At 42.3% G+C, this 27,553-nt stretch overlaps 1 protein-coding gene across 10 annotated transcripts in view; it reads left to right on the top strand.

Annotated features, from left to right (window-relative positions):
• afdna (afadin, adherens junction formation factor a) overlaps window positions 1-27,553 on the top strand; it is a 121,316-nt gene that overhangs the window by 86,459 nt on the left and 7,304 nt on the right. For 4 of the 10 annotated variants that reach the window (XM_030722265.1, XM_030722268.1, XM_030722266.1 and 1 more), the window contains 14 exons: window positions 7,441-7,506; window positions 7,594-7,667; window positions 10,066-10,184; window positions 11,559-11,759; window positions 12,931-13,022; window positions 13,229-13,426; window positions 13,875-14,013; window positions 14,580-14,979; window positions 15,941-16,188; window positions 16,273-16,487; window positions 16,750-16,929; window positions 19,358-19,396; window positions 21,639-21,773; window positions 26,254-26,353. In XM_030722265.1, coding sequence (XP_030578125.1) covers window positions 7,441-7,506; window positions 7,594-7,667; window positions 10,066-10,184; window positions 11,559-11,759; window positions 12,931-13,022; window positions 13,229-13,426; window positions 13,875-14,013; window positions 14,580-14,979; window positions 15,941-16,188; window positions 16,273-16,487; window positions 16,750-16,929; window positions 19,358-19,396; window positions 21,639-21,773; window positions 26,254-26,353 — 2,206 coding nt within the window. Of the gene's footprint in view, window positions 1-7,440; window positions 7,507-7,593; window positions 7,668-10,065; window positions 10,185-11,558; window positions 11,760-12,930; window positions 13,023-13,228; window positions 13,427-13,874; window positions 14,014-14,579; window positions 14,980-15,940; window positions 16,189-16,272; window positions 16,488-16,749; window positions 16,930-19,357; window positions 19,397-21,638; window positions 21,774-26,253; window positions 26,573-27,553 lie in introns of all 10 variants that reach the window. The other 6 variants (XM_030722271.1, XM_030722264.1, XM_030722270.1 and 3 more) reach the window with 4 other exon arrangements.

Genomic DNA, 27,553 nt, shown 5'->3' with positions numbered 1-27,553 from the left:
TAGCCGATAGAATCTTATTGGAAGTGGGACAATTGCCCCCCCCCCTCCCTCTGAGGGCTGGAACAATGAGAGGAAGTGTCGCGCACACACAGGCATTTGCTTTCCTGTTAAGCTGAGGGCAGGAGGTGTTTACGAGGTGTGTGAGGAGGGCGTTTGTCCACCTTGGCACTCGTTATGAAAACTGCAGTCACATTTTGGCATGTTTGTATATTAAAAAAAAGTTACACTTATACTGTGGTTAGGTTTTTTATTTTTGGGGGGGGGGCAACATTATTTGAAGTTTTGGTTTTTATTTCAGTGTTTTTTTTTTCCTTTTAAATTTGAATTGCTTTTATTTCTAGTGTTATTTTTTGGTTTATTGGCTTTTTTTTAAAGAATAAATGAATATCTTGCTGGCCCGTGCTGTGGCTGTGCAGCGTTTAGAGTTTGGTTACTAGCTTCTGCATTCATCACGTGATGCACAGTGGCCCCAAAATGCTTTTTTTCCCTTCTGCATAATCATCAGAAAATATTCAGTCCGTCTGTCCATCCATGCATCATCTTAACCGCTGGTGGTCATCTCTGCAAAACTGAGGGTTTACTGAACTTATTAGAGGGCATTACATTACCTAAAGTACTATCATGTCCTCTGTCAGCTGTGGCTGTCTTTGTTGTGTTCCTCAAATGGTTCTAGAGCAGTTTTTGGGCTATACCAGGGCGTTCTGCCCTGCAGGGCGATCCTGCTGTTATTGGGTGTGTAATGGGGGGGGTATAATTACTGGTGTTATGGGGGGATTGTTGCTGATTGGCCATCATTTTGGCTCGTGTTTGGATGCAGTTACCTGCTGAAAATCTGCTGTAATGACTTACGAATCACAAAGGTTTAAAACTTCTGTCCTAACAGATGCAAAGAAAAATTTAAGTCAGAGAATCGCAGATGAACCACTGAACAGTCTGCACTCGCCCAGAGATCTCAGAGAAGACGCTTAATTTCCTAAAAATGACACATACCTGCGAGGGTGAGCTGGACCTAAAGTCCTCGCATGGGTTATACCCTCAGTCAGCCTGCAGAAAGACCGACGTGCTCTCAAACTGTAAGCTGTAATTTTGGTGTGCCGCCAGCCTGCGTTAGCAGCAGTCTTTTTGTCAGATGTGTATCAGACGTATGTGACTCGTGTGTTTCTTGGTGTGACTCAGCTGCAGAATGGCTGAGGAGAGAAATGTCACATCACTTTGAGTCTGCTGTCCGAAGGAAAACACTGAAGAATCTGTGAGAGAGTTCACATCTTTTTCTAAATTTGGATTCAGGTATTCACATGTGGACTGTGTTTCTGAGGCTTTGCACACGATCTACAGTAGATTTGCTTGTTTTTAGCTTATTTTTACATCTTAGAGAGGAGTGATTATTACCTGACATTATAAGAGTTGACTTGAAATCTGTGTGAGGATTCAGCATATATTTTTTTTTTTTTATTTCAGGCTGAACTATATTACTATAATGTCCCTGAGCCAAAGAACATCAACAATGGGAAGATAATGTTGCTATTTCATAACTTTAGGTATGCTTGTTTTGTATCAGAGCAGCCCTCTGTAACAGATCTGACCATAAATTTGACTTAGTTTATTTTTAAGTCAATTATCAGCTCACATTAGACATCCAGGAGGAAAAAAGAATCAGGAGCCTTTTCTGTGATATTTAGCATCCTTTGTATAAGTGGGTGGACGGCGTTTATGCAGGTGTGTGTGTGTTCAGAGAGATTTTGAGTGGAGCCAGGAAGGGTGCCCTCGGGGCTCTGATGTTCATGTTCTTCATGTGGCTAAAACCTGTAAGACAGAACAGCTAATAGGAATCGATTTATTCTAGGTTACACTGAGAAGTGTGATCTGTAGTGATTAGGGTTACAACTATCGATTATTCCATTGATTAATCGAGTAATCGGATAAGAAATCCTTTTGTCTTATTAACAGTTCATCTGCATATTTTAACTTCTGTAGATTTACCACAGCAACAAACCTGCTGTTTACACCTGCTTGTGCACGTTTCTACCTGCCTGCTCGTCGTTTGTGTTTGCACAGCAGAGAAACTTTGAATCTAACTTCTAGAGCTCCACAGCTATTCCTTATAAGGCAAGATGTCCGAACCACAACACTGAGTGGATTTTTAGTATTCCTGATAGCCTATTTCTTACAGATGATATCTCTTGATAAACGTGACTGCGGCACCTTGGACCTCGGGCCAAGCTGAAACAGTCAGACGAAGTTTCAGCTTTCAGCACTTCCAGCTCCTCCCAGGTCTCCCAGTGCATCAGAGCATAAAAGAAAAGCTCAGTTAATTAGCTGCTATTTGAATCACTCAAGTTGGTTTACACACAAAAATGCAAAATATGTGCCTTTTACCTACCCCTCCAGTCTGAGGCCTTCACAGCACAATAAAACTGTTACAGCCCTAGTTCACTAGGATACATGCGTAACATTAACTAACCAGAAGGAAAAATGTTTAGCGAGAGTTGGGTAGTGTGTCTAAATTTTTATTGTATTAAACAAAATAGTCAGGCAAAGAAAACCAGAAGCGTAAAGCAGGTGGATGCTGCTCAGTGTGAGGAAGGCTGGCTGACTTCCAGCCAGGAGCAGAGGCCTGCTCATGCTAATCAGTTTACAGAAGCGTTAAACTATAGAAGGGGAAGGAGTGGAGTGACCCAGGGCCATAACCACTGTGTTTTTAAAAGTGGTTTATAAATAAATATTACATAAAGCATGAATTTTACTCTTAGAGTGGATAATGCTCCTGCCTCTTGATGCACAAATATACACAAAAATCTTGAGTTTTCATTCTTGTAAAAGTTATCCCCACCGTCTTTCCTCAGTGGCACGCATCAGCTGCTGTACCTTTACTCCTTCCTCCATCTGTATACTGTGTCGTGTACGTGCTGATGGAGTCATAAGACAGAAGCCAGCAGCCCTTCTGCACCTCGCTGTAGGACATTCTTATCTTTTCTAAAAAATAAAAAAAATCCCCCGACATTCTCAGAGGGATACAGGGAATTCCCACAAATGTCTCTCGGCTCTGTTTTGGCGCCCTGGTCCTCATTCCGGATCAGTGCATGAAGCCTTGGCTCCGTCTGAAACAGAGCCTCTTTTAACGTCGCCTGTAATGCATAACAGACATGAAGCAGTCAGAATGATTCACTGTTCTCCTCTCATCTTAATGTCACTCACAGGAAATTCATGCCCGCATGAATGCAGCCTCATTATTGCATATGCACGCACCAAAGTCACTCACACTCACTCTCTCACACTCATAGACACACACACACACACACACACACACACACACACACACACACACACACACACACACACACACACACACTCACTGAGAGCTGAAACCTTATGGCACAAATGGTTTCAAGGCCTGAAGGTCTGTGCTGGAGAAACACAGCTCTGTGGATGATGGAAGATTGAATGGGAGATTTTAAGGACATATTTAAATAAATAGTCACTGAAGTAAGAATAAGAAAAATTATGCACTTTAAAAAAATAACACTACTTACAAAAAAATGCTAGTAATTATCATGCATTAACTCTAGGCTTCAATAACAGGCTTTCATCCACAGTCAACACACACATTTGGGCAAAATATGTGCCACAATGTGAAAACTCTGGCATGCATTCCTCTCATTTAGAAGATTGGGCAACACAAAGGCCTTTGTTACTTAAAAGCAGCTAAATTTTTTTTTTTATGTCTCCACATATTCAAAAGTTGTTTCCTCCTGCAGGAAGTCATTTATAGTCAACAGACTTCTCGCTAACAGGCACTCCAGATGACCTGTTAAATTTTGAGGATTTACTGGCTGCTTATGGGAGAAGTTGAGGCAATGCAAAGAAAGAAATGGCCAATTTGCTGCTTAAAGAGTTCAAGTTTTTCATATATAGTAATAAGCTTATGAAGAGATAAAACTGAGTTGAGCTTATTGGTGCGGCCCTCCACAATAGTCCCAGTTTCTCATGTGCCCTTCAAGCAGACTTCAGTGCAGTACAGCAGGAATGACTGTGGTGTCTGCAGCTGTCTGTGTATGCAACAGAGGATAATCCTGACGTAGCTTGCAATAAACATTTCCCAACAAGTGTTAATTCATCTAAGGCCAAGATGGACAGATGACGACCAACCCCGAAAGTCACAACAAACACCGGAGGACAAGTTTTATCGTCACTTCATAGGCAAAGGCGGACTAACTGAGACATCCGGCACTCAATCTGTCCTGAAACTGAACATCGAAAAAGAGGAGACCGCCTACCTCCGCAAAGCATTCCCTGAGGAAGCACTGGTATCGATCCGTATTGTCTTTGAGTGAATTTACAAATTTTAAAGACATCACCTGGTAGATGCCATTCACACTGTGATACTGAGAGCTACAAAAAAAACAAAAAGAGAAACACATCAGCGCCAGTCTCTCAATCCAAAAACAATGACGCAGTTACTCAAAAAAAAAAAATCTGCAAAGTTTCACATAGGAAACATTTTCTTTCTGTTTTTCTACATCCACCAACCAATAGGGTTCTGTTTTATTAAACTAAAACGAATTAAAATGTAAACAATTGAAATTGCCCCTCTGCCTGTGATGAGTGACGGGATGCAGCACATTCATGGCTCCTCCTCTCCGGTGTTCTGTACTGTTAGCTAGCTGCATGCTTCTGTTGGATGAAAACAGGTGGAAGAGGGTCATCCCTACATGAAACTGCTCACAGTAAGGTTTGTGGACTCTTTTTAAGCAGCAAGGTGATGATTTGTGGAAGGAGATGCTGCTGCTGCTGAATTTTTCAGATACATTTTTATGCACTTTCAGCACCACAAGTTGAACTCAGTTTTGTTTCATTAAAAAATCGTGTAGCTGGGTGAACAGCGCGACAGGCTAGAGAGAAAAAAAAATGTGCCTTTTGAATTTAGGATGAACTTCATCTGTTAAATGTCATCATTCCTCCAAGTCTCTGCAGTTCGTTGTGCAGTCTTTGTCTTAACCACAGCTGATGAATCAGTTCATAAACGTAACCTGCAAACAGTGAGAGCTGTTAACACGAGTACATCCCGTGCCTCTGTTTTTATAAGACGTGGCTTCACACAGACACACACTGTGCCACGTTGCCAGGTCTGATGAATGGCAGCAATTAGGAGTCATTTTAATCCACTCCAGTTTTATGAGTGACTTTATAGTCACGCTGGGATTCTTAATGAGAGGTTGTGTGTTTGAACCTTTCCTGTCATGTTTTGGGTTGGAGCTTCAGGCTTTGTTTTAAGCTGTATTTTCTTAAACCTGCTTTAAAGTATCAGGAGCTGTCCTCAGTCTTTTATCAGCAAGATTGCCAGATGTGTTTACTTTGCTCCTCGCTTAAGAAGATCCTGAAGGTGGGAAATAGTTTCATATTTAGCACAGGAGTGTCTCTACCAAAGATTGTTGAGATAATTTTATGGTTTCTGGTTCAACAGTTGCACAAACTGAGTATAAACATGCCAGGATAATAAAGAAAGCGTGTGACAGTGATACGTCTGATAGCAAGCCAGCGCTCCCCACTTCACAGGGAAACCACACATACAGTCAGCACACAGTGACAGAAGCTCTGGGCTCTGTGAGCATATCGACACTGACATTGGAGCGTGTTTGTCCTCCCCTTCTATCTTTTTCTTTCTTTTTCCTTTTTTTTAATCACTTTTTTTTTTTTTGTTGTTGCTCTGCTTTGTCAAGAAAGAATTTGGCTTTAAGAAAATATTTTGACATGAAATAAATCTGCGCTGAGTCCTGTGGGGGAGATATGATTGTTTCTGCTGCAAATATTACAGGCGTACAGCAAAGAAAACCAGACTTCAAGCGGGAAAAGTGAACAAAGACACACCTCAGAGTGTGTTTGACTGCAGTAAATGTCTTGAAGAGTTCCAGTTTGACATGATGGTGAACTTGTTACCTCTGATAAAGGAGGCCTGTTGTTTGGGAAATGACAGTTTTGGAGTCCAGCCTGGTTCTGTTCAGTGTCTTGTACATCTGAACGTGTGTTTAAAAACCTGCTGATCTGGGACTCCTTCCAGGTCCAGACCTTCAGTCAGTGTTTCTGGCTCAACTCGTCAAAATCGGACTGAATGACGGTTACTTCTTGAGATGGATGCTTTAAATCTCTCACTTTTCTTGGCTATGAGAGGCAGGTCAGAAAAGGCAGCACAGGGAGAGACACACTTATGGGATGAAGCACAGCACTGTGCAAATGTTTTAACCATTTGAGAAGTTGACATTTTTATCCATCGCATCACAACATCAGAGGAGCATCTGATCGTCCAGAATTCATGAGAATGAGCCCACGCATGCGGTCGGTCCTAAAGAGCTGCAAATTAAATTCAGTTCAGTTTTATTTCATTTGTCTTAAGACACTTTGTATTGCAGTGTAACAATTAAGTAAGCACTTGGCAGCATCAGGAAGGAAGCCTTCATTTTTGGGGGGTGGGGGTAAGGAGCAAAGAGAGACCAAGGAGAGGGCACACAAAAGGTTAATGACATGCTGTGGTGGCATGTAAATGTGAAAAGAGGTGAGTGGCAGCAAGGGGAGGACCTCATCATGATCACATCAGGTCACTATTATTTATATAATACATTTAAAAATAAGACAGGAGGTGACCCAAAGTGCTTTCTACTTGGCACAGATGGACTTGGTGTCAATTATTTTTGTGCAAACTCCAAGTAGAAGTTTAGTGCATGTAGACATTGATTGACTGGCAGTTACCTGCAGATGTGAAAACAGGGATAGTTCCAGTTCAGTTCCAAAAAGGCTGTGAGTGATGTGAAGCTTTTCCTCCATTTGAAAGTAACACAGGAGATCGTCACTGAGAATTTGGTGGGATGAGATGATAACGGACAGTTGAGCCTGGGTCAGTCAAAGCAGTGCAGAAGAAACTATCAGTGATGGTGAAGATATCTGCTGGAAGACGAAGATGATGCGTTTACATTCTGCTTGTCTGTCATTTCATTAGTTACTATTAAACAGATGTGGAGAGCATCTGTACAGTCGTGGCTCTGGTAACTTTACTTTGGTTACTAAACAGTGCTGACAGGGTTTTTGGGGGACCTCCAAAAACCCTGTGCAGTACGTGTAAATCACAGTCATGTAGTTTGAAATCTTACAGCGATTTATGGCATCAACAACGCCAAAATAGGCAAGAGAGGGAAACAGTTGTGACATTATCTTTCTCTGTGTGATGCTCATTTCCATTCCAGGGCTGCAGTTCTGTTGATTCGGGCTCAGTTTATAGAGTGTTAGGGTTCAAATGAAACTTTGGATTTAAGTGCTTTTATATATTGTGCAATTTTTTTTCCTATATAGTTAATAAAAATACTATTTCAGCAGAACTGGACTTGGACTTAGATTTATGACACATTATACTAACTTTTTGAGTCTTTTTGTTTGTTTGTTTTTCCTCTGCAGGGTGCTGGTCAGGAGAAGCTGGGCATCTACATCAAGTCTGTTGTCAAAGGCGGAGCAGCTGATATGGTTGGTGTGAAAACTATGACAGAAACCGATGGGGGAGAAACAGGATGAGATCATTATGCGTGAACGTGTGTGTTTGTGTTTACACAGGATGGTCGTTTGGCAGCAGGTGACCAGTTGTTGAGTGTTGATGGGCGGAGTCTGGTCGGCCTATCACAAGAGAGGTGAGCGCTGTGGTCGAGCTGCTTCTTTTGCTTTTGAAGCACTGATGCAAATGCAGCAAAGTGTTTGAATGCACACAAATAACTTGGGGAAATCCCCAGTAGACGTGTGTAAATTGTAACTCAGTTTTCATGATATCCAGTGATGGTTCACCCCAGAGAAGCAGCAGGGTGTAAATAGTGTTTTTCTTTTTATATGTTTAACCACCTACCGCGCTGTAGTGACGCATTTATGGTCACAGAATGATGAAACTGACATTTAATGTTATTTTAAGAACAGAAAACATTCAGTGACACGTCAACATGATAATTCACTTTCAGATGACCGCATCTCGGGGACCTCGGGGTTAAGACATGCCGAGGTTTGTTGCTCTGAGGTCGTTGGATCCCATTTGTCCTCGTAAAAACACAGAATTTCCAGCCTGACAGGAACACGCAGCTCTGGCAGAAAAAGGGTGTGCGCGCTTTGGAAAGAGCAGCTAACGCCCCACTCAGATTAATCCAGTTATTCCTCTTGCCTGGAATGCACGGGCTTGATTTTTAGTGTTATTATTTGCAGGGTGACAACCCAGAGTCAAATTGGCTTTAAAGATAATGAAATTAACTAATTTAGGGTGCAGGTAGCAAGTGGGAGGGGTTTGATTTTTGTTTTATATCTGAGTGTGTCAACAAATAAACTGTTTTTAGTTTTGGCCATGGTATCATCAGATATACATGTGTGTGTGTCTACGTCTGTGTTTCCAAATATGGATTTCTCCTCAGCACTAAGGAGCTGATGTTACATTCCTGAAGTCACTTCCAGTTGAACACCCACGGCTCATTAGTTTCTGCCCTACAACTATTTATAGGATTAGGTCAAAGCCCCGTGCACACAGTCACATGTAACATAAAATAGCATGCATCCTGTGTGTGTCTGAGTGACATGGCGGGATTGGAGCCAAAATTGGACTGAAGCGAGTCTCTGGTGGTGATAAATAAAATCTCTGCCTCCTTTGGTTCATGATGAAGGGAGTTTATGCTTGTGTGCTTGCATGGAGGTGTTTCCAAGCCAGCCAAATCTTCTCTTTAGCTTGTCCTGGATCTGCCCCAGGTTCTCCTCCCTGTTGGACTTACCCAGAACACCTCACCTAGGAGGCACCTAAAATGTATCCTTGTGAGGTGCCCAGACCTCCCCAGTTGGCTCCTGTGATGCAGAGGAGTAGTGACTCTAACCTAACTGTTGACAGAAAAATTTTTACATTTTTTGTTAACTAAAACCTTGCACACTTATTTCAACTAAAACTAAATGAAACACTGATCTTTAACATTTTAGTGTTTAACAATATACTTAAACAATATCATCAATAAACCTGAAAGAAAAAGCATAAAAAAATATTTGTCAGATTCTTTTCTATACGTGCCATATCTTCCCCTCTTTGCTTTACATAACTAGACACATTTATTCCTTCCTTACCTGCTTTTAGTCATTACAATACATTCAGATTATAGTTGTCACATGGATATGAATATGTTCAAACCACATTATAACACAGAGATAAACATACAACCGCTGATTGATATTCTTCAACAGGAAGTACCACAGAGAATAAGACTTAATTCCAGTCCGGTCTCTACACACCTTCGCTTTATGCTTTTGTGTGGAGCGTCCACCGCATTGAGTGCTGTGAAGTCAGTTAGCCTTAAAAGTCCTCCAACATGGAGTCTGCTCTGATTACATGAAAGTGCAGCATCACCACTCATTACCAGGTTTGTTTAATATTAATCACAGTAATTTTTTTTAACTTTACTTTTGTTTTTATAAATGCTGACATTAAAGGAGCAAAGAAGAAAAAGAGCTCTGGATCATTCTCGAAACGTTGTGAACGTCTGACATTTAAATTGAAACGGCTCTGTAGCGACTTCAGGAACAAACTAAACTGGGTGCAGCTTCTTTTCTGACTTATCAAAAATGTCTTAAGTAATCCAAAAAACATAAAGTGACCACAAAAAAGGTGACCATCAACCAAAAATACAGGTGCCTGGTATTACTAACACTGCCCCTAACACTGCTGAGCTATCACTAAATAAACCAAAACATAACCAGAAATCTCAGTTAAAGGTTTGTCTTAAAATTTGTTTTTAAATTTATACGTGGCTCAGAAAACACAATCCAGTGATGGATTTGATCTTAATACATCTGATTGCAGTATAAATCACTGCAGACGCTGAGTACGAATTCCTAAAATGTTGATACTCTGTTTCTGCCCGACTCCTTAATTATGAAACCCTTCAACAGCCACAACTGCGACTCCACACTGAGTTAACTTGTCCCAAAGTGGGACTGTGCTGCGGCTGGAGTGAAACTGGGCTTAGTGTGTCCCTCTCTAATGTGCGCTCTCTCTCCTCTCTGCCTCCTGCTCAGGGCGGCAGAGCTGATGACGAGGACGGGCTCAGTCGTGACTCTGGAGGTCGCCAAGCAGGGAGCCATTTACCACGGACTGGCCACCCTCCTCAACCAGCCGAGCCCAATGATGCCAAGAGGTGAGCGCTCATGCACTCCTGCACACGCGAACAGCAAGACGTTGTTGATAACTGACTACTACCTGTAAGATCTGGTGTGTAAGGCTCATATTTTCAGATGCAGGAGATCTAATTTTGGAAGCTTAAATAATCTCTTATCTGAGAACTTTGATGGCTGATCAAATATTATGTCTAATGAGAATTAGTGTTCCAACTTTTGACAGTTTAAGCTGTTATTTGTGCAAACAAATTTTAAAAACTTGCAGATCTGCCTCTGTTTAATATAGTATTAAATGAATTCAATATTTTAGCTTTTTGGGTTTTTATTCATCCATAAAATTTTCGTCATGTTTTGTCCTCTGAGTAAATGCAAAGGCTGTTTTCTCTTATTTAGGATAGATAGTAGACACAAAGAGCAGCAATAAAATACAGAAAATCATTAGCAGTGTTAACACTAATGAAGCCATTTCCCACCTCTATTACTGCTCATTCAGTCAATCAAGAGCACTCAGAGCCATTTAAAAACAGCTATAAATCTGGCTCTCTAAAATGTTTAAAAGTGGTGATGAATGGACTATTGTTAGTCCCACTAAAAGCTATGCCAGTAATTTGGTGTTGTGGATGATGGAAAAGAAGCAGACTTGTCCAGACAGTGTGTCCTTCTTGTCTTCTCTGCAGCACAGTAAAAAGCAGACTGAAGGATATAATGAGAGCTTGTGGCCAGAGCCAGCTCTGTGTGTGTGTGTGTGTGTGTGTGTGTGTGTGTGTGTGTGTCCATCTACACACACACACACACACATGGCACAGAGTTTACAGGGTTGTCTGGCTCTACGCTGGTCTTTGTCTGCTGGAACGTTGACCCCAGATTCATTAAGGAAGTCTTCAGGCCGAGCCGGTCTGCGGTCCAGGATGACGATAAAAGGGTGTTTCTCCCAAATTCCCTGGACCACAGAGTTTTACACCGCTGACAGAGACATTTAACAAACAGACAGTGAAGGACGGTCTTTAGTTTCAGGAAACTGGACAAGCTGAACAGGAGTGTAGATTCTCACAGAGTAATGGCGTGAAGCCAGAGGAAGAAGCAGAAGCAAATTGGCAGCTGTGCTGTATGGATTTTATATGAACCTATGTTTAAAATACACTTGCATGCATTTAAATTAGCTTTGGTCACAATTACGGACGCCACAGTAGGAGATCAGCACTTTGATGTGTGTTTTAAACCGAGCTGACAAACAACTCCAAAGAGATGAAATCATTTGTGCCCAAACAAAAGTGCATATCAAACAAAGCTGACTAGAACAAAAGCCGACAAACTGCAGGAACACAAAGGATCAGTTTGGTTTTTTTTTTTCCAACCGTGTTTTTCTTTGCTCCTGTTTCTCCTTTCACCTCCAGCGACAGACCGAAACCGTGAGAAGACCGGGAAAATGCGACCAAAGAGCGAAGGCTTCGAGCTGTACAACAGCTCTGTGCAGAACGGCTCTCCTGAGAGCCCCCAGCCCGGCTGGGACTCTTACCCCGAACCAAAGAAGATGAGCGGTGAAGATCGGCTCCTCAAGAACCGAGCCGACCACCGGTCCAGCCCCAACGTAGCCAGTAAGCCCTCCTACTTACTGATTTATTATGCTATATTTTGAGGCTGAGTCTAGTTTTAATTATTAATTTCTTATTGTTCCACTAAAAAAATATGGTGTACTTGATATTAGTCCTGTACAGAACTAACAAGAACAATTCCTGCCTGTGAGACTCAGACTGTATATTAAAGATGGACATAGCCAATGTGATGTCACTCATTGTTTTAAAGCCTTTAGTTGGCCATGTTGGCAGTCACTATCATGGTGTTTTGTTTTTTTTTTTTGCTTGTTGTTTGTTTTTCCAGCCAGATATGGTCATATTTGGACAAGAAATTGGCGTGCTGAATTATCAGCGAATGACGGCTAGTTTTGTTAGCAAGGTGCACCCATAGATTTCATGGGTACACAGATACCGAGTCAGGTCAAATCAGTTTTATTTATGTAGCACATTTAAAACTCTCCATCTGAGGCAAATATATTAACGTTCAAGTCTCCAAAAACCCAAACGATAAAGATAAACCCCACAAAAACAACAAGCAAATAATACACTTTTTAAAATCTGTTCTGTTTCACAGGTAGCAGCCAACCTAAAACAGGAGCGATGTGTTGTCTTTTCTTTATAGCAGAAATGGTTTAAAAGTCACTAAAACGACAAACTTACAGGTCCAGTTCACTAACTTGAATTAGTGGAGGTAAAGTGTAGTACACTGTGGTGGCACCCACTTGTCCTTCAGAGCAGCCATATTGCTGTAATGCATAATTAAGTCCTAATGCAGTTTTAGCAGGTGAGTACTATAAAAATTCATCCATTTTTCAGTTTATATGAAGGGGAAGATGGCTACAAAGTTGAGCATTTCAATGTGAGTCTATGGGGATTTTAAAAACAGCCTCAAGTGGCCACTAGAGGAACTGCAGTTTTTCCTACATTTGCTGCATTATTCAGACTTCGTGACCAAGCTTAGCATGTGTAGTTAAGGAAATAAGAAAACAAAATAAAGCCACTCTTGTGTTGTTCTGTAGTTACTCCACCCTGGTTTAGAAACACAGTGCCAGTCAGTTTTCCTGCTTCTGGAAAAATATTTATTTTCAGATGGGGGGAAAAAAAGAAAAAGATTTTCAACAGCCATTTTCATGTTTCTGTACGTGGAAGCTTGTTTACTGCACTAAAACTGTCTCTCCTGCCTCTGCTTCAGATCAGGGCCAGAGTCCTGCAAACAAATCCGTATACCCCGGAGGACCTGGCACTAAGATCACCTCCGTCTCTACCGGGAACCTGTGTGCAGACGTAAGTAACCATCGGACAAAAGCTGCTGGCATCTTTATGGGGAATGTAACAGCAGAGTGACACCAACACTCGAAGACACTCGGAATCTTGAACAGAGATGAGAAATCATTTATCGGGTTTTCCATTTAAGGCTGGGCTTGTTTACTCCTGGGAAATTGTCTCAAAATATTTTTTTTCTTTTCACACGATTGTTTTTGATTCCTCAGGACGAGCCCTCCCCTCCCCGTCCAGAGGCCTACCCCATCCCAACCCAGACATACCCCAGGGAGTACTTCACCATCCCAGCCTCCAAGAGCCAGGATCGGGTGGTGGGACCAGGGCAGCAGGGGCCCGCACCGCATTGGCAGGGAATGGAGGACAGAGATCGCCTCCCCATGGCTGATAACATCCACAACAGCATGCAGGTAGAGAAGCTTGAGATACTTGTATTCAAAGAGCCTGGAACTTTTTTCAAGGTGCTGTAAAGCACACTTCTCTATTATTTTAGGGTCTTTAGGGTCTTACCTTACAATATAAAGTGCCCTACAGGGACTGTTTGTTGTGATTTGGTGTTATATGAATAAAATTGAATTGATTTGAATTTCTAGGATGGTGCACTTTTGAGCATTGACAGTCATGGTTGAAAACATTACATATTAGGCAAAAAAGAAAGCAAATTGAGATAACATAATAAAAATCAAACAAAATATGAAACCTACATAAAAACCTCTAAGGTAAACTTTGGAATCTAATAATCGTAGCAGGTAGCTGATATATTGATGACTTGTTTCCCACCACCTCCTTCTCCTCCCTTCATTTTATAATGCATCTCCTTTTCCTCATCTCCTGTTTAATGTTCTGATCCCTTTGCAGCGGATTAACCACTCTCAGGAGGAGTTGTACCCGCCGCCAGGAGGCATGAGGCCAGACGAGCGAATGCAGCCCCACTACCAGCACCGGGACCTGGACTACCCACACAGAGAGCTCGACTACCAGAGAGGTCCACCAGGAGGTAAGACGGAGGAAAAACGGCGCTCAGATTGGATCAGAAAGGATGGCAGAGGACTGTAGCACCTGATAGTGTATTCACCACCAAATTATATAACCGCTTACAGGCTGTCAGCATCCAGATGTCCCTCTAAAATGTAATCAAATTTGATGATCCTTCATGATTATACAAAACAAATCATGATATTAAATTCAGAACAGCACAGCAAAAATAATTTGCAAAAGCATAGTGAGTCAGACACCCTGTCATTTTTGTGGTGACATTGATCAGATAAAAACTACAAAAAACTGTGTTCTTTCTCTCAGATAACTGTTACAAGTTGATTCACTTTAAATAAAGTTGAGGGAAACCTGGAGTTCTGAACTGGGGATCCTGAGGAAACTTTCACCATCAACCAGCTTCCATCTTTCATCAGGAAGCTGAGTAGTATTGAAGTATTGTGATAAAATGCCTTTCTGGGGTATGCTCTGTGTTTAGGGGGGCAGGTGGAAGATACTGTTTTTTTTTTGTGGCTTTAGTGCTGATGATGATGGAAGTTAGTGGTGACCATGGTTTCTTTGTTTCTGCAGGTGTGGGAGGGCCTGACCTCTGGGCTCCACAGCAGCAGGTGTCCTCCTCACTGGAGTCATCAACATCAAGCCAGGAGCATCTCAACTTTTCCGCATCGTCCTCTTCATCAAACAAGACCCAGAACCAGAAGACCGGCCCAGGCCGATGGAAGACCCCCAACACCCCTCACGTTGCGCCGCCGCATTCGGCGCAGCCGCCATCCCGCTCTGACCTGCCCCCTCCTCCACCCCCGCCTCCAGCGGCTTACCCAGACAGCTATGACACGCAGCCAGAACTGCCGCTTCCGCCACCTCCGGCTGCTGCCAACCCGCTAACGGCTCAGCAAGCTGCTGACCGCAAGAAGCGAGAGGAGCAGCAGCGCTGGTATGAGAAAGAGAAAGCTCGACTGGAGGAAGAGAGGTGGGGTTTCTTTAGAGTTTTCATTTATTGTGTTGTAATAGATTTGACAAAACATCGAAGAAATGTGCGCAAGAAACAACACTGTTATTTACTACAAGGTTTCCATCAGACGTATTTTTTATTTGTCAGGGAGACACAGATAAACACAACCAATGCAATGTACACAGGACTTGTATTAGCAATGGCAAATTTGTGGACCTTTCTCCCTGTTAGGCTTTTAAGACACAACAGTCTAATACAAACAGAACTACTAAAAGAGGCAATTGAAACAGTAATAGAGACCAACCAAAGAAAAAGAATAAAAAAGGAATTTTGTCCTAATGTTGAACGTTTAAAATCATTTAACGTTTTTATGTCCTGTGGCAGGCCGTCCCGTTCTCTGGACCTTTAGCTACGATTTGCGGTCACTACTATTTGCTCCGATTGTTGAGCCGCCTCAGCTGTCATACTTTAAAATCATTTGACTGCAAAGCAGTTCACACATTTAATTCATTTTTATGAATGAAAAATCTGTTACATTTTCAAAACTTAACAAACTGCACTTTTAATGGTGGTTTTTTTATTGGCTTGTGGGCTGGTATTTCCAGTGCTTGTTTGGATAATGACATTGTAGTTGATGTATTACATTTGTGTACACAATAAGAAAGATGTCTTCATAAACAGACAGGCAACCTGAAAGCAGTTTAGGCTGCTCTGGATAATCTTGGCCACTTAATGTGTGCCTCAGATTTTAACTGGGGGTCCTGGATGGCACTCGGGTGTTTGCATGCATTTACCCGTTTCTTTCTGATCAATAGCTATTTTAAAGCCGTCACATCTTAAAGTAAAGACCAAAGAGTAGCAGTTTCAAAATTGAACCGTATACGATGCCCAGTTCTCAATTTTGAAAAATGTATGTCACACTGTTAAATTTGGTGCGCTGCTCCCTGAATTCCAAATATTGATGATGACTCATTTCCAGGGAGAGGAAGAGGAGGGAGCAGGAGAGGAAGTTGGGTCAGATCCGGGCCAATCCCGTCATGCCCGTCCAGCCTCACAATGGAGGAACCATGCCTCCTCCTCCTCACCACCAGCCCACTATGGCCTCCATGGCCCCACCCCAGCCTTACCACCCCCCACAGTCTCAGCCTCCCCCATCCAGACCAGAGAAGCTGGCCAGTCTGCCGCGGTCTGTTGTACCTCCCCCTGTCAGTGCCTCCAACCCTGCTGGTAAGTAGTTAGTTTTGTTTTTCTTCTTTAAACAAATAAACCAGTGCCTCTGCTCTGTGAACCTAGAATTTAATACACCTGCAGGCATGGACACAGTGATCAGGGAGCTGCTTCCACAGCAGCAGCCGAGGACCATCGAGAGGCGAGACCTGCAGTACATCACCATCAGCAAGGAGGAGTTGACGTCCAGCGACAGCCTCTCTCCGGATCCTTGGAAGAGAGACGCCCGGGAGAAGGCCGAGAAGCAGCAGCAGCTTCACATTGTGGATCTTCTGGACAAAGAAATCCAGGAGCTCCAGGTATTTGCTTCACAACAGCGGGAGGGGTTATTTGAAGTGTTTTAGAAGGAAAGAGCAGAATTAATGAGATATATTTGATGTTGTGATGATATTCCTGATACAACCTCAAAGGCATTTGTGTCTCCTTCATCCTAATGGTATGCAAAAATGATTTAGGATGGAAAGTTCAAAATGCAAAATGTTTTTTCAAGGACTGAACTTAAAACAAACAGTGATAAAGTAACAAGTTGCTAATCCAGCCCACTCCGATTGTGTTTTGCAGGCAAAGCCGGAGCGAACGGCTGAAGAAAGCGACCGCCTCAGGAAGCTGATGCTGGAGTGGCAGTTCCAGAAACGACTGCAGGAGTCCAAGCAGAGCGACGATGAAGAGGATGAGGAGGATGATGAAGATGTGGACACCGTGATGATCATGCAGAGGCTGGAGGCGGAGAAGAGAGCCAGGGTGAGAAATTAAAAAAACAAACAAAAAAACTGAGGACTAGGAGAGATGAGTTCTTCATCTGAAGGAAGTAGGGAAGGTGTTTTAAAAAAAAAAAAAAAAAATGGAGAGAGGAAATCGAATCATGTGCAAAGGCTGCTCTGGCAGAAATCAAACTTTCTATCAGCTCAGAGTTCAGGGGACCAAACTGCCTTTCAAATGCTAGAAGGGGAAACGGCTCCCACTATGAATGTCCCGCAATGTGCATCTGCAACATGCTTCTGTCATCGCTTTGCCATGCTGAGCTGCTTAAATCTGATTGGCTGGAGGGGTGGATGGGAGGGCAGGCGGCAGCAGTGCTGTTAAAGCTGCTTTCACATCTCATGGATGTGACTTTTATTTGAATAAAAGCTGCACGTGTGCAGTTTTCTCCAGGTTTCTGTTGACCAGCTTTTCCTACACATCTGACTCTGATCGGTTGACCACAGTTTCTCTTCTTTTTCTTTTCTTTTTTTTTTCGAGTAAAATAACATTTACTCTGTCCCTCTTTGGTTAAGACGTATAATTAGAAGTAGAATAATAAAGAATTAGTGTCCATTTCTATCATGATTGCAGGCTTTGATTATTTAAGTGCAGTTCTTGCACTAAAGTGGTTGTCAAATATCCAGTATGTGTCATGTGAAGGTGATACTGGGTGTCTGAATTCACTGAGTGATGCAGCACAAGTCTGAGTGTGCATTGAGACCTCAGGAGGAAAACACTTTGTTAGGTTTCCTTTTAGTGTGTAGATCTGCTGTGTGGTCCTCCCAGTAGCTCTATAATGAAAAGAATTGGGAAAAGAAGTACACTTATGTACAGTTGACTGTAGTGAATGTGGATGGCTGTAATGGCTGTGGATGAATCTGAAAGTGTGGCTGACTGTGTAAATTATTCAGTATATAAGTTAATGTTGTTGGTTTGGTGTTTTCTTTTTCTTTATTGAACCGCTTTTAAGATTATCGGATCTTTGATTTTATTTATCTCTGAGACCAGTTTGTACTTGGTTTTCAAATTAGGGATCTTGAACACAAGGCGACATTCGTTTTTTTTTTTTTTTTTTTTAATCCCGTTATGAAGCCTTTAGCTAAAGGTTTCTGTTTTAAAATGAGAATATCCTTCTGACTCTAATAATGACCATAATTTACAAAATAAACTTGACGTTTTGTTCAGTGTGACCTGTAACTGGTGGCAGTGCCCATAAAGTCTTCAGGAGTGTGTTAACTGAAGTCATAGATCAAGCGAGCTAAGGGCTGTTCTTCCATAAACCTCTGTACAACTGAAGCAGCCAGAGGAGTTGCCCCCTGCTGGCCATTCAAAAGAAAGCAGGTTTAAGGCTCTTGGTTGTTGGTTTCAGTTCTCAGACAAGGAGCTACGTTCATCTATTTATTTATTTTTTTAACTGTCTATGATCGGGATACATTAAATGGTTTCCTAAGGACCAATGCTGAGTTGGATAAAGTAAGCAAAAGGTCACATGTTGAATCACTTGGTTCAAAGTCACCATGAAGTGAGCCTGTAACTTTCCAGTCTTCTGAGGTGCACTACTGCAGCAACAGTAACCGATTTTTTTTTAGGACAATGATGCATTTTAAAAATTTTTTCCAGGGAGGTTTGGTTTCTTTTTTTGCCCCATGTGTGTATTAGCATGCATACTATCACAGATATGTTCTCAGACTAGGGTTGTGTTTGAATTTGATCCCTCAAAGTGTATTTTTAAACCAGGTGTAAGCAGGGTCTAATGTATTCAGCTCGTCCTAGCTGAAAGTGGACATTTAGTCATTTTACAGCACACAGATGGTAGTTTTTACTTTTTCTCTTTTTGGCCCCAAATTTCTCAGGTCACCTACCATGTGAAGTTCATTTTCAGGATATAATTCACTTTTTTTGTGTTTAGTTGAATCCCAAGGTTAAAAAAAGGAGCTCCCCACAAGTTTAATCCAGCCGGGAGCCCTTGTTGGGGTAAAAGCTAAAGCTCTGAAACAGGAGACAAATTGGGAAAACAACACTTAATCGATCAAGTTGAAGAGAAAAATGTGGGAAGATGGATCAGTCAGCGTAATTCAGTAAAATACACAAATAAGCTCAAGCGTGTGGAAATACAAATTATCGCAAAATTGATTACACATGCAAAATTTAGTAAACAAAGACACGGTGAGCACGACATTGCAGATGTAGCTCAGTAGTTTTTAGATCTAATAGCCTCTCATCAGCACAGTGTAAAAACCAAACAATGCTTTCACTTTATTGTATGTCCTCCCCTTCCTTGTCTCTACTTTCTTTTACTCTTCAGTTCCCCACCTCCTTTTTTCTAATCTGTTTTTAACTCCTCCACACCTTCCTTTTCAGTATTTGGGTATTTCCTCCTCCCCACCTATCTCCCCTCACTTTCTATTCTCTTCTTCTTCCTCTTCAGCAGCAGACTGCTGTCCCAGCTATCTCTGTTCTAGACTTGGTATGTTCTTCCTGTTAATGACGAGTATCTTGTCCCTGCCCTTACATCACTTCCTGTTTCCTGTCTGGGCTGCCCACCTGCCCCGTGTTTCCTGTCTCTCCCTACCCATCTGGGCTTACTGTCGCTGTTTCATTGAGGGTCGTGGTGGTAGATGGGACTGGGCCATGATTAGCTAAAGAGCAGTTGGTCCTGGGATGCTTGATGTTGTTTGGCTGGGGAAGCTGTCCATCTCTTTGTCCACTCAAAACACCTGCTGGGGGACAGCGAACGAAGCCGCTGCTTAAATATTGGTGTTTGATAACAGAAAACCAAACCTGTCCATGCTTGCAGATTAGCAGAGCTGCGGTTGGTGTGATTCTTTTCAGCAGTGATGTTTTGAGTACATATCGAGGTGGCGCCTGCATGGCTGAATGCATCATGGGGGGCATCCAGGTTGAGACCAATGCATGACAGTCCTGCGAGCCCCCTGCGCTGCCTGTGAAGGGCTACATCATGTTGTTGTGGTGTTCATGAATCCATCCATTGGTCTACCCATCCATCCATTTGTATGTGACCTGCTGAGCCTCTTTGTCTTGTCTGTATGGGGTCTCTTCAACCAAGTCGTTACATCGGTTAGTTCTTGCGTTAACTGATTAAATTGTTTGTAAAAGATGGACCTGGCTACCCAGAGGTCATCCATTATTTTGCTTCTAAATGGTATTTCACAGCTAGTTTATCATTTTGTTTAAAGCAGAGTCATATTTGATCGTGGAGGTAGAACTGATAAGCTAATAACAAGGTGACTGCCCACTCGGCTTTAACGTCTTTTACTCTAAATTAGACCATAATTTACAAAATAAACATCGTGCTGTATTTATCGAGAGTTAAAACTTAACAGCTGAGACCATAATCTCATCGGGAAAGTGTTGTTTAGGTCAAAGATCAAAAGTAGCATCGGTTTCCCGTCAGACTTCTATAAAGTTGTTTTTAATAATGAAAGGAGTCACCCCCTGCTGGCCATTAAAAACAATGCAGATTCACAACACTTCATAGTAACGATGGTTTGCAGGTCTCCCAAATGATTTCACTCGTTGACTTTAAAAGATGTATAAACAATTTTGTTAAATTATTGCTGAGAACTTGTTCTTGTTTTTAATATGACTCTGTAAACATTTGGCAGTTTATTCACTAGTTATTGTTTTTATTTTATTTTTGAAAATTTAATGTGTTTTGGAAACAGGTCTCTCTTGCAAATGAGACAAAGTCTCAGTGGGACTGCCTATATCAATAAAGGTTAAATAAAAAAATAGAAGGAATGTAAGTTATAAATACAAAATATTATATTTAATAAACGGTATTGTTTCATATTATTTGACAAAAAAAGAACAAAGAAAAGTCTAACTAAACTAGCAAACAAAATAATTAATAAAAATATAGAATTCTCCCAATAAACAAATGTAAAGAACACAAGCAAAACAATATACCCCATATACACTAACACTTCTATCCATCCATCCATGTTCTTCTGCTTAAATGGATGGATGGACACTTGCATTTTTTTTTTTTTTAATCCTGCATAAGAATCAAAAAATGGGTAAAGTCTGACCCATATCAGAGTTTCTTTGTGAACAGATACCACCCAGAGGTCGGGAGTGTTTGGTTGAACTGACCCTTTAATCACCATTCAGCCCAAGAATGGGTTTGTCTGCTTTGTTTGTTGCCATTCTCCACTCGGTTTATGTCGGGATGGTTTTCAGAATATTTCTGCTCTAGCCCATCAAGCTTGCAGTTACTTCAGGTACGCTTGATTTATTATTCCTCTCCTGATCAGTGGCATTTAATGATTTGTACACACATAATGAAACAAAATCAAGTACACCTCAAGTAGCCAAAGGGGGGGGGGGGCTGTCCTTGCTTTTTCGCTCTGCCCTGTTCTGGTTGCTGCTGCTGTTGTTGTTGTCGCTGCATGTTGGTCTCTGCATGTTCAGCAGTGTGTGTGTGTGTGTGTGTGTGTGTGTGTGTGTTTCTGCCTGTGCTGTGTGTTTGCAGTGCACACTGCTCCTCCCCTCAGGAGCAGTCCTGTGAGACAAATCCAAACTACCTCACATTTATACTCAACATGTTAGTGCAGTTAAACAAAGCCAAAAAAAAAAAAAGCCTTCAGATTATGTGTATGAATGACACACAATTAACGATGTACTAATTGCTTCCTTTTTTGCATGTGTTCCTTGTGGCATGTTTTTCTGCGGGTGTGGGTGACCAGTTGCAGGACGAGGAGCGCCGGCGTAAGCAGCAGCTGGAGGAGATTCGTAAGCGGGAGGCAGAGGAGCGAGCGAAGCAGGAGGAGGAGAGGAGGTGGAGGGAGGAGGAGAGAGCCAAGCGAGAGGCCGAGGAGAAGGTCGGTGTGTCTGTCCTTGAACCCGCCGGAGTTTTGACCCAGTTAAAACGAATGCTTTGTGCTTTTGTGAAACTATCATTGAGTCAGAGCTTCAATTAGGGCAGATTAGGGTAAACAAAAAAAAAAACTATGGGGTTGGACCGATATTTGAACAGCAGTTAAATTATTTAACAATCCAAAGGTTTATGCAGCTTTTTCTTGTCTTAAAAACATGTATTTGCTGCTAGGATGCAACACATTACCAACTAGAAGCTGTTTGCTAACTGCCATTAGAACCAGGATACGGGCATTGAATTAGATTTAATGTAATTCTAATTCGATATTCACAAGTATGGATTTATATTTAAAGATTGAATTAAAAAATACTGGATTTTTTTGTTAAATGGGCAAAATTTTTGGGCAGCCTGACTGATTCCAGATAATGTTCACAACACAATGACCTCTGCATTTGAACAGCCCATGATGCACTTGGGTCTGGTATAGGAGAGGCATTGTCTGAGACAAAAGTGACAGTCCCAAACATTTAATAAACAAAAGGGGAGCATTTTTAATCCCAGTGGGTCCTAATTAGACAAATGGCAGCCATTATGCAGCAGCTATATATCCTCACATAAAAAAACAGAACTTGGGTTTTTTTAAAAAAAAAAAAATGATAAAGGTTGCCTCCCAGATTCAGGCCAGTTAAAAACAAAACAAAAAAACCCCCAAAAAACTGTCACCTCTGGCTGTTGGTGTTCCACAATAAAGTCGCTTGTTGAATAGAGAATATGCCCTGAAAACAGGCTTTTAATTTGAAAGTGTTGCATGAAGTTTTTGTTGTAGGTTTTTGATGTTTACTAAAATGTTTGTTTATAGTTCGCATATTTAACCTGCACTCAAAAAGCTTGATAGACAGCTCTGAGAGAACTGTCTGATTGGTTTGATAAAATAAATAAAGTACATTTTATACTCTCACACTTACACCTTCATGTCGGAGGTATTTTAAAAGATATCAGCCCAACATATCGGTCTAACCTCTGAGTGTGTAGCCACTTTGCAAACTATTCAGACGGCTTTATCTGGTGCACACTTTACTGTGTAATGAATGCAATTTAAAATTGATATAAGACCATTTTTAGCAGCACTACAACAAAAGTACGCTGCAGTTCTTTACGCATTAACCCCTTGTGTCTAGCCTCAGTTTGGTGGGCCTTTAGCGAACAGTTTACCACTGTAAGAGATTTTCAGTTACTTAAGCTGTTGTGGGAAATGCTCCTCCTAGATGAGGTGTTTTTGGGAATGTTGTACTGGGAAGAGGCCCTGGGCAGACCCAGGACAGGCTGAAGAGATTGCATCTCTCAGCTGGCCTGGGAGAGGGTGCACCTTTGCTGCTTTTTAAACAGGAAAGTGTGCAGCAGATGAATGAGTCTGAATACTTTCCAAAGCTTTTGTTTACACAACTTAATTAGTTTTTCCTTCTGTGTTATGTAGTAAAAGTAAGTTTCCAGTTTATTATGAGAGAATAAATGTAATATATGTGTTTATAAAGTGTTCAAATAGACTGTATTTTTAAATGACCGGTGGTTTGGTGCGGCGTTCACCCACCCACATGTCTCACGTGTTAAATCAAACATGATCAGTGTTTTTTTTTTATCTTTGTGTTATGTCCACACATTTCACCATGATACTGTGACTGTGGTGCCTTTTTCCTGTGAGCTGGAAACCACCAATCAGACCACTGGTTGTTTAAAAATATGGAGCACTTTTTATTAAGATTTTAACCCCTGAATTTCAACCTTAAGCATCTCAGAAAGTTCATGGATTTGATTTAATGGTGGTTAGGAGGATATTTGGTGTTACAGATGAACTGTTTTCAGGTTGTTCTGTTTGTTGTTCTGATGTTTATTGTGAAGTTGTCCAGTTGCATGTCCTCATCCTGTGCACCCCCCCCCCCCCCCCCACCCTGTGTAATGTGTTGCCGTGTCATGTTACGTGCCTCCACCCACCTGAAGCATGGGACTCCCATCATGACGTTGTTGTTGTCAGTGTGCATCAGGAAGTTTCAGTTACTTTGGGGAACCAGTTTTTTGTTTGTTGTTTTGGTTTATTGTGAGGTTTTTATTTTATTTTATTTTTGTTACCATTCCATCCAGCATTGCCTCGGAAACTATGTTTAGGGGAATGCTGCCCACCCTCCTCCAACTTTTCCCAAAAACCACATGCTTTATACCCACTACACACACACGCAAACACCCACAGAGATCGACCCACCTGCCTGCCTCATACCCGCCCTCAGCCATCCATACTGTACATATTCAGAAACCCAGTCAGTCACTCATTGAAACCCCACACATCCACTAATCCCTCCCAGTTTCTTCAGATTCCCACTGGGCTGGCTGAACCCGGCCAGAGCAGCTCAGATGCACCAACATCAGCGCATAGTGTGTTTGAAGACTTGCACAATCACGACTACGCTCTGCCCCCCCCCCCACTCCACACTCCAAAAACCCAGCAGGCCTTCAACATATGAAACGGACCAAAAATATGTGGAGATAATCTGACATGAGAAGAATTGAGTGACCCCGGAGCGGCTGGTCGAGCTCCAAATCCCCAAATCCAAACACATCCCACAGTGTAGCTTCATCACAGCACCCCCCCCTTCCAAAGTGTAGATACTGGAGCTCAGCCACTGGAGACAGGGTGGGCTGGAAACTTAAAAACCTACCCACAAACCATAAAATACAAACCCGGGCCACACAGAAAACCGAGCGCACATGGACACACAGAGTCTGAGCACACATACAAACACAGAGTGATGAGGGAAGAGGAGATGGTGGTAAACTGGATTCTTCCAGCGTTGTTTCAGGTTAGCTGACTTTGTGGAGCAGTCAGAGATTTCCTAGCTTTGATTGATGGATGGTTATAAAAAAAGAATACAATATTAGAGTTTGACAGTGGTGGAGCAAAATATGCAAGATCAGGAATGAAGTTCAGGATCGCCATGTTGTATCAGCGTCCACTCACGAACACAGGAAACCACCTGAGTCGAGTCCAAATCAGGGGCATCATTTGTGATGTTGGGCCTGGATTTTATTTTTTTTTTAATCCTAATAAGATGACTTCAGATTTTTTGCCTACACTGATGGACTGAAAAGAGCCGGCTGTGATAAATAGCTCTAGGAAAACTGTCCTCGTACAAATGAGAGCAGATTAATGAAATCAAGTTTTAATGAGGAAGTTAATTGTTCCCTTAGGGATAGATTGTTGCCATTAGTACTGAAAAATTAGCTTATTAGTTAATTAATACATTTTATTAAGTTATCCAGCTTCTCAAATGTGTGGGTTTGCAGGTTTTCAGACAAAGCAGGAATTTAAGATTCCATGTCCGCCTCTGGGAAAACTTTCCTCATATTATAACTATATACGGTTTCATAAACTGAGTTACTTCATAAACAAATCATTCAGTAATCAGCGTCTTTTTTCTAGAACAGCCGCATCTGTACTGTTTTCACAGCTTGCAGTTTATTACATACCTCACATTATCCTGTTTATGCTAGAAGAAAAATTGCATTTCATTATTAATGATGCCTCCCACCTGCAGCCTAAAAGGTTCACAACTAAATATCTTAGAAAGCTGCATGCTCTGATCTATAAATTGTGTAAAACAAACTCAGCATTATCTGCAGGACTTTTATTAGTGTGAGGAATCTAAATATTAAATAGTGTCCCCCTCAGAGCACGTTTTATAACCCGCTTAGGTTTTTGTTCGCATTACGCCACACTACAGAGATTATTAGGCTTATAGGAGTTTAAAAGTGTTTTAAATAAACAACAGGGGAAACCAAGAAATCTCATTTTAAAACTCAAATGTTTTAAAATCCCAACTGATGGCAGTACCTGTATCCAAGACCTGATTCAAACATTAGTATCTATAAGAGGTTCAGGCCTCATTTTCTTTTCTTCAGAGAAGCTGAATAACAACAACAAAAAAAAAAGAATTTTTTTTTTTTAATCATAATTTAACCATCAACATAAAATACTCATTCATTACCTGAATGACCTTAAAATACTACAGCTTTGATTAGACTGGCCATGCCTTTGCTGGGCATTGCCACCTCTGCGTGGTTATGACCCGTGATGTTAAATCGTGATTTTTGGTCTTGGTTTCAGAATTGTTACAGCCCTAAAATAGGTCTTATTGCTTTAAGGTGTATTTCTGGTTTAAGTCATTCCATAAGACTCACCTGGAACACTTGATGAAATGATGCCCCTGATCTGACTGGTATGGTTTTGTCACTCTGTGGTCTTAACATGCAGGTGGAGTTAGGTTCAGGTTGAGTTTGGGTGGGAGTCTTGTCAGACTGGTGGAGGACTGTTTGTGTACATGCAGAAGCAGAGTAGTGCAGCTTGTTGAGTAGTTTAAGGCGTCTGTCTGTAGCTGATTAGTGTCAAGTGTGAGCCAATGAGAGTGGAGCTTACTAACAGGTTGTCCCTCCCTTAGAGGAGACAGGAGGAGGAGTACTACACTCGCCTGGAGGCCGAGCGGCGCCGGCAGCATGAGGAGGCGGAGAGAAAGCTGCTGACGCCTGATGACCCGGCCGGTCTGTATCGGCCCCCTCTTCCATGGGATTACCAACCCCCAACCCCCCAAAACCCTACTAACACCCCCCCGCCCCCACCACAGAGAAACACCTCCTACCTCAAAACCCAGGTCACCTCCCCCGACACGCTCTACACCGCCAAGTTTGTCACCTACACGGGCGATGAGGAAGACGAGGAGGAAGCCACCAAAGCAGGGAGTGGCGGCGGCGGCCAATCAGGTCAGGTGAAGCTGTCGGCGACCCGGAAGTCGTACGGCGACCTCCCGGCCACCGTCTCGCCTAATCACAGCAAGCCTCAGCCGCCGCCCACTGCGCGCAAACCCCGCCCTCTTTCTGACGGCATCTTCCTGTCTGGCTCGTTCCAGCCGCCAGTCAACAACTCCAACAGTACAGCCCCTCCCCTACCTGCCAAACCCAGCTCTGTGCCCCCAGGAGGCTTTAAAGGTAGAACCGGAGAGAGGAGTCAGGCTCGCAACAGCGCCCTCTAAAGCTCCCGTACCTCCCTTTCACTCACTCATCTTCATTTACTACCCACTCCTTCATGGTTTAGTGCTACTTTCTTCTTGTGTTACTATGTTTTTCAGTCGAGAGGTGTCATGCTCTTTCCACCGTCTGCTTTTCCCTCTTTTACGTGTTAATTTTTTACGTTTTTTTTAATTAAATAATTTTTGTTGTCACTTGATCACTTTTAGTTTTAATATGTGGAAGTTTCCCTCTCTTTCTTCTCAAGCAAACTGGGTTCTGTTTGTTCCATGTTTTTCATTGTAGGTTTGTTTGAACACCCCTTGTTCCCAGTAATTTCCCCCCCCGTCCTCATCTTCCCCCCAATCACCCCCCCCCCCTTCGATCAGCACAAGTGAACAGAAAAAAGCAATCGATAATCACGCCACCACTTTTTGCTGCAGATTGAGACCCATCAGAGCCAATCATAGTACTGTTGGTGTTGTCGCTCGCCGCCTCCTTTGTGTCTGGTTGGTTGCTGCTTGGGATTTGGGTTGGCGGGGGTAAAGGCCAGCCGTCAGTCTGCCCCCCCTCCCGCCCTTCCCCCCCGCCTGCCCCGTGGCTCTGCTTAGCGGTGTTGGCTTTAAAGGGAAGGAGACACACCATTGGCTTCTCACACCCATCAATCACTCAGCTGAGCAGAATCATTTCATAAACATGCAAAACTGCACACAGCAGCAGTGTGTTGAGTGAAGGAGC

This window comes from Archocentrus centrarchus, chromosome 24, assembly GCF_007364275.1.
Source record: "Archocentrus centrarchus isolate MPI-CPG fArcCen1 chromosome 24, fArcCen1, whole genome shotgun sequence".
NCBI classification, from domain to species: domain Eukaryota; kingdom Metazoa; phylum Chordata; class Actinopteri; order Cichliformes; family Cichlidae; genus Archocentrus; species Archocentrus centrarchus.
Note: the sequence above shows the minus strand (reverse complement) of the source record. Positions and strands in the feature narration are given on the sequence as shown.